The 12,363-nt window shown below is 44.1% G+C and overlaps 1 protein-coding gene across 2 annotated transcripts in view; it reads left to right on the top strand.

The window, feature by feature from the left end:
* The window catches only part of GPD2 (glycerol-3-phosphate dehydrogenase 2), a 111,469-nt gene that overhangs the window by 26,635 nt on the left and 72,471 nt on the right, over nt 1-12,363 (top strand). Inside the window, exon 3 of one of the 2 annotated variants that reach the window (XM_060256941.1) lies at nt 10,431-10,555. In XM_060256941.1, coding sequence (XP_060112924.1) covers nt 10,431-10,555 — 125 coding nt within the window. Of the gene's footprint in view, nt 1-10,428; nt 10,556-12,363 lie in introns of those variants that run through there. The other variant, XM_060256942.1, reaches the window with a different exon arrangement.

Raw genomic sequence — 12,363 nt, forward strand, 5'->3', positions numbered from 1 at the left:
TCCTTTCCCTTCCCCTCCCCACAACAGATGCCCTATGAGGTAGGTGGAGCTGAGAGAGCTTTAACAGAAACTGCTCTTGAGAGGAACAGCTCTACGAGAACTTGTGACTGACTCAAGGTCACATCAGCAGGTACATGTGGAGGCATGGGGAAATCAAACCCGGTTCTCCCAGATAAGGGTCCGCACTCAACCACCACACCAAATTGGCTCCCAGTTGGGAGTGTTTTGCCAGTCTCCAAATGTTGCCTTTGGGGGGGGGGGCGTGTCTTAACATTTCCAGATAATTGCCACCTGCTTACTGACACAGAAGAAATAATGCACCATATTTCTCGGTATCCACAATCATTTTGTTAATAAGAATAATCTAGGGCAGGGTGTTTGTCTAGATGTCAAACTCTATAAAATACTATTAAAGAATGGTTAGGCTTGTTCAAAACATTGATTTAATTAAATTCTATTTGATCTGATAATCACTTGGTAAATGCTAATTACAGTTAATTGTTAGGTCGAAACAATTACTATGTTTTCCAATTCTAGTATCCTGGATTTACCAAATAGAGGTGTGGCAAATTACCTCTCCCTTCAACCTTTGACTCCCTTGGCCAAGGCCTTTTTTTATTACAAGGGGAGCTGGTCTGGCTTAGCCGCTGAGCCTGAGGCATACAGCAAACCAGGGCTTTTTTTGAGCAGGAATGCAGTTCCAGCTGGCCTAACAGGGGGTGTGGCCTAATAGGCAAATGAGTTCCTGCTGGGCTTTTTCTACCAAAAAAAAAAAAGCCCTGCAGAAAATCCCAAATAAGGTATTATGAACAGATTACATTTAAAATAGAAAAGATCAAAAAGTACAAAAGATGCCATCACTCTAATAGGGTAAGCAAAAAACTCACCACCTTGAAACCTAACAGGGCCACAAGAGCAGAAAACTTAACACAGTATGTAAAATATCAATGAATGTGGCCTCAGGACCCACAGTTATTACAGCAATGAATTATTACAACTTCTTTACCGTATTTATTTATCTATCTATCTATCTATCTATCTATCTATCTATCTATCTATCTATCTATCTATCTATCTATCTATCTATCTATCTATCTATCTATCTATCTATCATCTATCTATCTATCATCTATCTATCTATCTATCATCTATCTATCTATCATCTATCTATCTATCTATCATCTATCTATCTATCTATCTATCATCTATCTATCTATCTATCTATCTATCTATCATCTATCATCTATCATCTATCATCTATCATCTATCTATCATCTATCAATCATCTATCATCTATCATCTATCATCTATCATCTATCATCTATCTATCATCTATCTATCATCTATCATCTATCTATCTATCTATCTATCTATCTATCTATCTATCTATCTATCTATCTATCTATCTATCTATCTATCTGGGATTTATATCCCGCCCTTCCCACCGAGTGGCTCAGGGCGGCTTCCAACATATGTGAAACTAACATAAAAATAAATTACACTTTAAAATTAACATTTCATATTAAATAATTAAAATCCAACATTTGTTATAAATATACATATCGTTAAAAATCAGACAGCGGTCGTGAAGCTACACTCTATTCAAATTCAAATACTGATTCGGTATACCGTCTTCAGCATTCTGGTGTTCCATATTCAATATTCAGTATACAGGTATACAGGTATACAGGGCCGGTTAGTTGTGGGCCAGCCGGAAGAGGGTTGTCTTACAGGCCCTGCGGAATTGAGTAAGATCCCGCAGGGCCCTTACCTCCTCCGGCAGCTGGTTCCATTACAGAGAAGGAGCCATTACAGAGAAGTGATGGAGCCATTACAGAGCCATTACAGAGAAGGCCCGGTCCCTTGTGGTCTTCAAGCGGGCTTCCTTTGGTGGAATTCCTTTGGTGTGGAATTGTTTTCTGTGGCCTCAGAAGGTAGGACCTTCGTATGTCGTGAGCCGTGACATCATAGCCATTTGCAGAGCTATGATTAGTTTACTTCACTTATTTCTGGTACGTGATTGGATCATGTAACATGGTCCCCAGCCTGTTTTTACTCCCTCTGTGCCCTCATTGTAATCATGGCCAAGAGATAAACACTGAAGGGAAACCACAGTCTTTATACCCCACCATGGGGCATACCCATGGGAGACAAACTAATAAGAACACGGAACTTGTTGGAAATGACCAGTAGCTGTACATGCATTGAAAGAAGGCTTATTGTTCCATTGTGAATTATAATACCAGGGGGACTACAGATACTGAACTAGAGTGCTCGAAAAAGAAAATTTTGAATTGAAACAATCGTTGGACTTACTGTCCTTCCTCTGGCACTTTTGGATATACAAGTCTCCTAGTCTATTGTAGTCCTGGGGTACCTTTAGTGTAAGAAGACGATAGTGAGTACCCAGGACTTTATGAAGACCTGCTTTTGATGACCAATCTCTGAGGGTTTGGAATGAACGCTGTGGAAAATTTTTAGCTATTGAATTATGTGTGTTCTATTGGCTGCAGGACTACTAGTGCATTGGTATCTGTTATATTCTAGTGTGATATTGTTGTAAACTTTGTACTGACTTTAGTTAACAGCCTTTATTATACTCATTGTAATCATTAAATGGTGAAATCTTGCAAGAAATTGAGTTATAGCTTGCAGGAAAGTTAGTTGTTTTTCCACTGGGAGGCAGCAGACCCTTGTGTCCCATCAGCAAAACAACCAAATTTCTCACAAAACTCTGTCTCCCAGTACCTGTGGATTTCACCATTTGCAGTGATCCTAGGAATGGATCCTCCATGAATGCTGACTGTCTACTGTACATTTGTTAATAATTTACAGTTCTCTTTGGCTTTTACCCTGTGGGGACAGTATAGCAGCAATTAAAGAAGACAATAATAAAGCAGAGAAAAAGCAAAGAAATAAGTATTAAAAAGTAGTAAATTATGCTGTGTATTCTTGGTCCTTGGGGGACAAGAGTTGGGAGGGCTTCTGGAGTTCTGGCCCTCCTGATGGCACCTGAGTTTTGGCCACTGTGTGACACAGAGTGTTGGACTGGATGGGCCACTGGACTGATTCAACATGGCTTCTCTCATGTTCTTAAGTCTATTTGGAAATACTTGTAGTTCTAATGGGGAACCAGTAGGAAAAGCTTTGCTATGCTGTTACATTTGTCCCTGACTGTTATAGGATAGGAGCAAGCAGTCCTTATGCTTGTCCTTACAAACGCCTAAATGAAACACAAAGAAGGTAAGCCATCATCTGCACAGTGTCCTTCTGGTTTAGCAGCATATATGGCACTATTTGACTGTAGTCAGATAGACAGTTTGTTGACAGGTTAATTGACTGGTGTACAGATCCTAGGATAATTTGACAAAGATGCAGAAAGTCCTGTCTGGGAATAATTGGACATGAATGGATAATGAACATTTGGTAAAGATGGATCATAAGAGACAGCAGAGGAGACACCATGAGCAGAAAGGACTATTAACAATCTAGGTTCTGTCTCCGGAAAATTACTGTATTTTTTGGTCTATAAGGCGCTCCGGACCATAGGACGCACCTTCCTCCTGGGGGGCGATCCGCTGCCTCCACCTCCGATCCCAGCGCTTCCCCCGCGCCTGCCTGCCTGGCTCCAGCTCTGCTTCCAGCAAGCACTGGGATCGCTCCACGCTGTCCCCACCGCAAACCCAGCGCTTCGTGAGCACTGGCTGCAGAGGGGGCAGGTGCTTCCTCCGTGCCTGTCTGCCTGGCTCCAGCTCTGATGCTTAAAGCAAGCGCCGGGATCAGAAGGCAGAGGGAGCGATCCTGGCGCTTGCTTTAAGCATCAGAGCTGGAGCTAGGCAGACAGGCACGGAGGAAGCACGCTGCCCCATCCGCAGCCGGCGCTCGTGAAGCGCTGGGTTTGCGGTGGGGGCAGCGTGGAGCGATCCCAGCGCTTGCTGGAAGCCGAGCTGGAGCCAGGCAGGCAGGCGCGGGGGAAGCACTGGGATCGGAGGCGGAGGCAGCGGATCGCCCCCCCCCCCCGAGGAAGGTACGTCCTATCGTCCCTTCGCTCCGTAAGACGCACACACTTTCCCCCCACTTTTTTTGGGTTGGGGGAAGTGCGTCTTATGGTCTGAAAAATACGGTATGTCTCCTTTTGACAGTGTGTGTATGCACACACTAGTGTCCATGAGAAATAATTTTAATGCTGGCAAGATAATTGTTCTTGTGGTCAACTTTTGATGTTTTGCCTCAGGAAGGGGGAGAGTTCTTATGTGGGTACATCAATCTGAAAACAATTTGGGGAGCTTGGTCCTGAAACCGTTCATTGCCCTCTCTGCCACCACATCTTCTGCAAGTGGTCCATTAGAGTGGTGTCACAGACTAGTATGTTAGTGATTAAGGTTGGGCAGTTAGTTTTTATCCTTGTTGGTAGACCTAGAGAATATAAAGAAAACTGAAGGTAATCTACATTTATCCTTCTTTTACTGTATGTGTTGTATGTTTCAGTAGTTTTCTGAAGTGTGAAATAATCATAGGCATTTGGTTAATGGATTGTGTATTGTTGCTCTTCATTCGCGGGATTTGCTCTCATACTAAGTTTGATGCTTCACTTAACAAATTTGGCTTTCTCTGTGTTTGATATGTTTTTGCCAAATTATTCCTGATTGTATCCATTAATCTTCAGTCACATTTGACAAAAATAAATTGCTCTGATCTTCTAAAGTTACCAGGAGTAATTAGTTTTTTGAGGACACAAAAGTCTAGGGAGCCCAAGAGAGGCCAGTGTGGTTGTTCTGCTGTAAAGCACTGCAAAATCCTTAAGGTAATGCAGACTGGAGGACTGAGGAGTGTTGATGGTCTGCATTTTCTCCTTGGGTATGCAGAGTCATGTTGCTCTCCTCAACAGACTCCGTAAGAATCTTGTTGTACCTGTTTTTGTTCGTTCCCTCTTGTTCTCCTGCTTTCATTTGAGAAATTGCCACATGGAGAGAACTGTTGATAGTGACAACCTGCAACACTTAAGAAGGTTTTATTACTTTATTTGAAAATAATAGTCTTCTCCTACAGTAAAATAAAACATTGGACTTTAGACATTTCACTTTCAACAAATCCTATACTGTATTGGGGCTCTTGGTGTTATGTGAGAAGATTCAGCAGGGATCCCCAACTTTGGTCAGCCTGTGGCACTTTTTGTTTTTGAGAACAGTTAGTGGTCACCACCAGCGGCGTCACTAGGGCGGGGCCAAGGGGGCCATCGGCCCTCCCCCAGAGCATTCTCATTGGCCCCAGGCGACCAATCCTCGCCAGGAGAGGGGAAGAGAAAGGGAGGGAGTGAAGAGAGAGAGGAGCAGGGAATGGGAATGCGCCTGCGCGCGCACTCGGCCCAACGACGCGCGCCCGCCTGCCCGCCTGAGAAACACAGAAAGGAGAGTTTGTGTGTGTGTGTGTGAGAGGAGAGCGCTTCTCCTCCCACCAACGGCAAGCGCCGCCTGGTTTGAGAGGCAGCCAAAGGGAAGGGAGGGGGTGATGCAGCCCTCCAAAAGGGGTGATGCCCAATGGGGGGGTGTGACTTGAATCAGTTACACCCCAGGGTGCAACCCACCCTAGTGACGCCTCTGGTCACCACCATGTAAAGCGGCCGCCAAGATGGAGTGAGGGTCAGTGTCAAAATGTCGGAGGGCTGCGCTTGAAAATTCCCTAAGATGGGAGGATTCTGTTTCCAATCGGATGTTTCTAGCAGACATAACGGCAATGCCTCCTAGACTTTTCTGAAGCAACTCCTGTATCGGTATGGTAGCTGAAAGCCAGAATTAGTGCTTTGTTTTGAGGAAGAGATGGTTTGGGGAAGAAGAAGTGAGCACCAGGAAACACCCTCAGAGGATGCTGTGGTTCTTATGGGCATCACCACACTGGAGATTGCTGGCCTATGGGATAACTAAAGCCACTAAGGTTTTTGTAGGTTAAACTGATCCCTATAGGGATGGGGAGGAATAACTATCTGCTATATTTATCTGCTTCTAGGGTTCTGTCAGAGCTGTATTATTAAACAGAATACTTTTTTTGTAGTTTATCATGTGTTTTCCAGTCTAGGTAGTTTACAAGTTGGTTATGTTAATTGCTAGCTGTCTGGACCAGCAAAAGTAGAAGAGTCACCAAAATACCGGTATGCTGGTGTAAGCAGGAACTTAATGTGAGTGTGGATCTGTTGTGGTTCCGGAGTTGTTGTTAATCTTCAACAAAATTCTTGATTATAGAGCTGGATGTGCCGAGTCGTCTAAGTCTTCAGGTCAGCTAAAGATGCATGTCGGCTGTTTGGAAGCCCTTTGGATTGGGAAGTAGAATGTATATTTCAGTAATAAAATAAAATTCCCAGTGGGCTGGGACAGGGGACTGCTTGGTATGAGTATTCAGAATTACTGTCTACCATAGCTGCGGACGTAAGATCTCTCTCAAGCCATTTTATTGACCACTCATATTTCAACAGCAGCAGTCGTACTAAGAGCAACTCTTAGAAGCTGAGACCATGAATTACCATCTTAGTCTTCTTTCTAGAGCAGTGCTGAATGTGGAAATCATACATTGTTAGGCAGAAGTATCTTGCAGCATTTGTTGGAAATCCTTACACAGGAAGTGTATGTGTTGGTGGTTGGTTTTCTTATACCAGTAGTGGCTTCCAGCTCAAGCCTCTTTAGAGGTCAGTCTTCATTTAACTTGAGGTATACAGACAGCAACCAGGAGGCTGGAAATATAATTTTTCATCCCTAATGACCAGAGGGTTGATATCTCAGAAGAAAGAATGAAGCAGTGCTGTTCCGTAGTGATCATTTATAATTTTACTGAGATCCGAATCTGCAGGTTTGATGCAGGGTCTGCACTTGGGAGTAGGCCAGATAGGCCACTGTCTGGGGTGCCAACTGGTCACAGGGGCAGAAGGAGGAAGCATGGGCAGAGGCAGAGGCAGTGGCAGCCGCCAAGCCCCAGTCCCTGGCGCTTGAGCAAAAATCAGAAGCAGCACAGCACGTGGAGGAATACAGCACCTGTCTACCACTCTGCATCCCTGTCCCTTTGTCCTGCAGGTGCCATTAGCCTGGCGGGCTTTCCTTAAAGCCCTGTACCATGCCAGCAGCTGAGCCTTACCAAGAGGTGGTGCTGCCGAGCTACAGGGTAGAGCTTGGCCAGCCCCCCAGAAGGGGGCAGGGAGTCTCCAGAACCCGCCCACTAGCCCCCTTCCCATGTACAGAAGTGCCTTGGGCACAGAAAGGCGGGCAGCAATGGGGCCACCAGCAGGGTGTTTACAGGGCTTGCTGGTGCTGCTGACCGACTTCTACCAGTTCACCATGGCTGGCAGCTACACTGACATGCCAAGTGGCACCATGAGCCAGCCAAGTTTGAGCTCTTCTTCCGCCACTGCCCTTTCGAGGGTGACTTTGCCCTCACCGCTGGCCTGAGTGCCTGGGCTTCCTGTGCACCTTCTGCTTGTCCAAGGCAGGTAGGCAGCGTGGGAAGAGGGAAGGTGCTCAGCATTGTGTGCAGGGGCTATTTTGCCCTGGGGTTGGGGGAGGATTTTTGGAGGCCCGGGTCATACTCTTGCTCCCTTGTGTGTCTCTTGGTTTCAGTCTAACCTTCCTCACAGGGTTGTTGGCAGGGCAAAATGGGTAAGGGGGGGGCATGCATGCTGCCCTTGGCTTCTTGGAGGAAGAGGGTCAAGTTAACGGTTGTTGCTTTAAATTGCCCGTGCTACTTTTCTGTGTGCAGAACTCAGAGTGACTGGCATGGAATCAAAAAACTCTGCTGACATAAATGAATTAGAACAACGGAAAAATTCAGCCCAGAAAAGAAGACTTAAGAATCGCTGTCATGTTATTGGGGCCAAATGAAGAATGCCCTGGGGTGGCGCTCCTTTTCCAAAAAACCAGTCGGTTGCTGGCCTACTCCCCTGTTTTCTTCACCCCCCCCTTTTTTTGGAAGAGGGGGGAAGACAACCAATTTTTTAAAAAAGCCCAGAGATCACCAGTTCCTGTTTGCTGTGTGGGGAGTGGTTGGGGCAGCTTAGCAGATCTGCTCAGAAATGTCTCTGTTGTTTCCTAACGAGTCCCGTGGCACCTTTAAGACCAGCAAAGCTTTATTCTGGAATAAGCTTTCATGTGCATGCACAGTTCTTTGGATACTTCTTCGTAGCTGAAGAAGTTTGCATGCACGTGAAAGCTTATACCCAGAATTAAACTTAGGTGGTCTTAAAGGTGCCGCTACGCCAACGTTGTTCTGCTGCTTCAGCTACGCACTTGGACAAGATATTACAGTTTGACTGAACTTGGGAGTGCACCTTTCTTCTTACAATTATGCAAATAAAAGTCCTAGAAGCTTTTTTTAAAGAGAGAACGGTGGAACCTGCATTTCTGTTACTCTCTGGGAGGGCCAGGGGAAAAGGAACATCCAGCGTGAGAGATTCAGGCGGTGAACCAGTTCCTGAGATCAGTTCCTTCTCTGCTGCTCTAGAACATTATTGGGCTTTTAATTTCAAAGTGGGTTTCTAGTCTCATTTGGTTCACCCCATGCAAGAAATGCCATAATGTAGGCTGTTACAGTACCTCCTGTACTGACTGTGAACGTATAACTTTCTCAAAGACGCTGGTCTTCAGCACAAGGTGTTTGGTGCAGTGGGCTTCTGGGGGTCAGTTTTCACCTGTGCTTGTTTTTCCCCATATGAGGGAATGGCAACTGTTCCCTTATCTGAGAGGAAGAACAGGGGCTCATTTGGGGATGCTGTCCGGGGCGCTCAGTCTGTCCTTGCTGTTCCAAGAGAGTTTAAACAAACAGGCAAGATTTTTATGTATTCTAGATTTGGTCCATATACCTCAACATGTTGGGTCTTGAACTAGCCCCTGTCTACATCGTTTTTTCAGTTATTTGCATAACCCTGCTTTGGAGTCTGTTTTTTGGACGGCCCAGCCTGGATAGGGTAGGGTTTGAGGAGGGGTGGTACCTCAGACAGGTACAATGCAATAGGCTCCACCTCCCAAACCAGCCATTTCCTTCTGGGGAACCTCTGTTGCCAATCTCCAGGTGAGCGCTGGAGATCACTCAGAATTACAACTGCTTTCCAGATGGCAGAGATTAGCTCTCCTTGAGTTGGTGGGGGAATGAATGCCTTCACGTGGGTGAGTGGGAAGACAGCAAGGGGGGGGCACTCGCCCAGAGCCTCTTTCTAGAGCCTGTTGTATTTTTCTCCACAACGGGCCTTATTCCTAGTTGTTAATGGTTTGTGTGCTACTTGTTGAACTTATTTTGCTGGCTGCATGATATTTTTATATGTATTTTAATGTAGAAAAGTCAATCTTGAACTGCTTCAAAAGGCACTATATGCCTTAATTGGATTATTTGCATTGTACATGCCTTCTGTTGTTTCAGCTAGGTACAATTTAATCAGCAAAAGAGAATAGCTCTTTTGAATTTAGCTTTACAAGTATTTGAGTTTTGTCCTTCGTTTTCCCTCAGAATAATTAATAATCATGATTTCAAGCAACTTCTTGAAACTCAAATCTGATGTAAACTCATATAAGCTGGATAAATAGTTTAAGAGAGCATATACAGATCCCAGTCTCAAAAAGCGGAGCGATTTTGGGTCTCTCTCCAGCAGAGAAAAGTTTATCGTGACATCTGAATCAAACTGTGATTTCTCCTTTTGCCCACAAACCATTATTTCAAATCAGGATTAAATACTGAAAAAATCAGGAAATTGTTGCTTCCAATGTAAACTAGCATACTTTAGGTGATCAGTTGGATTATTTGGAAAGATTGTGAAGAGCTTTGCAAAGAAGTGTGATAAGCTGGGGGTCCCATGAGGAATCACAGGGGGGAATAGATAAACTGTTCCAAAATCTGCGGAGCATGATAAATTCTTAGAGATTTGAGTCAGTGTCCACATCTTTCTCTTATTTTCTTGATCTCCCTCTCAGTGTTCCAAAAACAATGAGCATGCTCATTCCTCTTCAGGCTTGTCTTTTCTTCACTGTTGTTCATTTTAAAACTTGCAAACAGATATTTATCTGCATATGTGGGATAGCCCTTATTCCAAAACTCTTGATTTTTTTTCCTGCAGTTTGGTAGGCATGTGACTATAAAGTTTGTTATTAGAGGACATATTCAAGAAGTAATGGTGTTTTGTTTACAGAATCATAGCTGCTTTCATACTTTATGTCCACTATATAGTACGTTGGCTATGGTTATTTTCATGTATCCTAGTTTTTCAAATAATAAAAAGGATTTCCCTGAAGAAGCCGCTGCTCTTCGTTGCCGAAGAGATAGCACTGCATGCACTCTGAATACAAATTCCTCCATGTTCAGAGCAATTTTTTCTCGTGACTGTCTCTACCCTAGAGAAGTGTCTTTAATGAATTACGTACAAATTGTGTAATTTAAGAAGTTAATTTGGTTTTCTGGTTACGCAGGCCTAAAAACAGCCCTTGTAGAAAGAGATGATTTCTCATCGGGGACCAGCAGCAGAAGCACTAAATTGATCCATGGCGGAGTGAGATATCTTCAGAAGGCCATCATGAAGTTGGATTTTGAACAGGTAATTGTTTTATGATGGTAGCTGTAAAGCAAGAGTGTCTAACAGAACCCCTCCCCCCTCTCGTTCTAATTAAATTTATATTCACATTTATGGTTTGAATATATTTGTGGTTTTGAGTACATTCTTTTGTTGCTTGCCACCAACATTGTGCACAGAGAATGGTTCTTGCTGAGCTCAGGAAGAAATGATGATATTTAAACGATGCTAAACTTAAATCATACAGTTTTTTTTAAAAAAAAATCGAAAGCCAAAACATAATTTTGAAAAGACATTTTTTTTGGGGGGGGGTATGATCTTTGGTCATCATAATGCTTTGTAATCTGAAGATGCTTAATTTAATTAATAGGAACGTGAATAGGCCATCTTTCCCTAAACAGAGGGACTCTAAGGTAGCTTTCAAAAGCACTTTCTGAACCAGTACACCTACCTGGGCCTGATGGTAGGGCTAGTACTTTTCTCTTAGTCACTAGGCAAGGCTTCCACACATAATATGCTAGGTTTTGTTAGGTGGTGTCATCTCCCACCAGCATGGTTAAATGACATTGTCCTAGGAATACAGTAAGATAGAAATGTTTGGAAAGTATAGATCAGTTTTCACTCTCACTGAGTATGTTCAGTTCTTGAGGAATCAGGTAAGGTTGTGTCCCCAAAGGAATGGAATGCATTAGAAGGAATGCTTATTATATATATGATTCAGGTGGGGAATTTTAACTTCGTGTTTCTAGGCTCCCTAGAGGACAGTTAAAGTTGCTTCAGACCTCAGTCAATAGGGAAATAGGCGTGTCTGCTTTAGTGGGAAGGAGAACCCAATGACATTGCAGTACATCTGATCTGTGCAGTCTGTATGTTGTGTGGACTGCATCCTATGCAGAACCTATACCCATCCATATGACTGACCGCAGCGGTTAACGTTGAGGCAAATGTCCTTCGATAAAAGGTACCTTCTACATCGAGGAACATTCCCCATGCATTGACTGTTGCTTTACTGCAGACTTGGCAACTCAGGCAGTTTACCTGAGTTGCGGTGTGAAAGTTCCCTTTGTTAGCTCAGTTGAACTTATATGCTTGGAGACGGACTGCTTGACACATTTCAGTTCACAGGCTTGGGTTTGGGATGGAAGTGGCCCTGGTCATACTGACTAATGATCTCTGTTGAGAGAGTGAACAGAAAAGATGCTGGTGTTGTCTCTCTTAGTTATGGTATCTTTAAGAAGAGCCTGGCAGGACTGGCAGTGAAGGGCACTATGATTTTGTGGTTTTGCTGCTGCATGGTCATCTGGTTCCAGAAGGTAGTGCTGGGATTGTTGCTTGGCATGTGGCATTTCTGCTTGAGAGGACCTGCAGGGATCCTTCTTCTCTCTCATGCTGTTTAACACTGAAGCACTGGGAGAGAGAGAGATTGCTGGGGATCTGGTACCACCACTATGTAGATTGCAGCCAACTCTGATTCTTCCATCTGATTCGGCAGTTAGGATCTGTGGAAGTCCTGAACAGTTGGTTTGAAAGTGTAACGGGATGGATGAAAGACGGTAAACTGAAGCTCAATGCATGCAAGATTGCAGCAATGCCGTCAGTGACTAGCTCAAGGACTGAGCCATTTGCGTGTCTTGGAGGGGGTTGCATTCCCCTTGAAGGATCAAGTTCATTGTCTGGCAGGTTACAGCTTGAGGCTCAAGTCTCCTCCCTGGCACCATGGTATCTTTTAAAAGCTTTTGATTGATACACCGTTAAATTCATAGAAATATGTGATTTGGCTGCAATGATCTCAAGTAGTTTAGATTACTATAACACATTTTGTGTAGGGCTGC

This window comes from Heteronotia binoei, chromosome 16, assembly GCF_032191835.1.
Source record: "Heteronotia binoei isolate CCM8104 ecotype False Entrance Well chromosome 16, APGP_CSIRO_Hbin_v1, whole genome shotgun sequence".
NCBI classification, from domain to species: domain Eukaryota; kingdom Metazoa; phylum Chordata; class Lepidosauria; order Squamata; family Gekkonidae; genus Heteronotia; species Heteronotia binoei.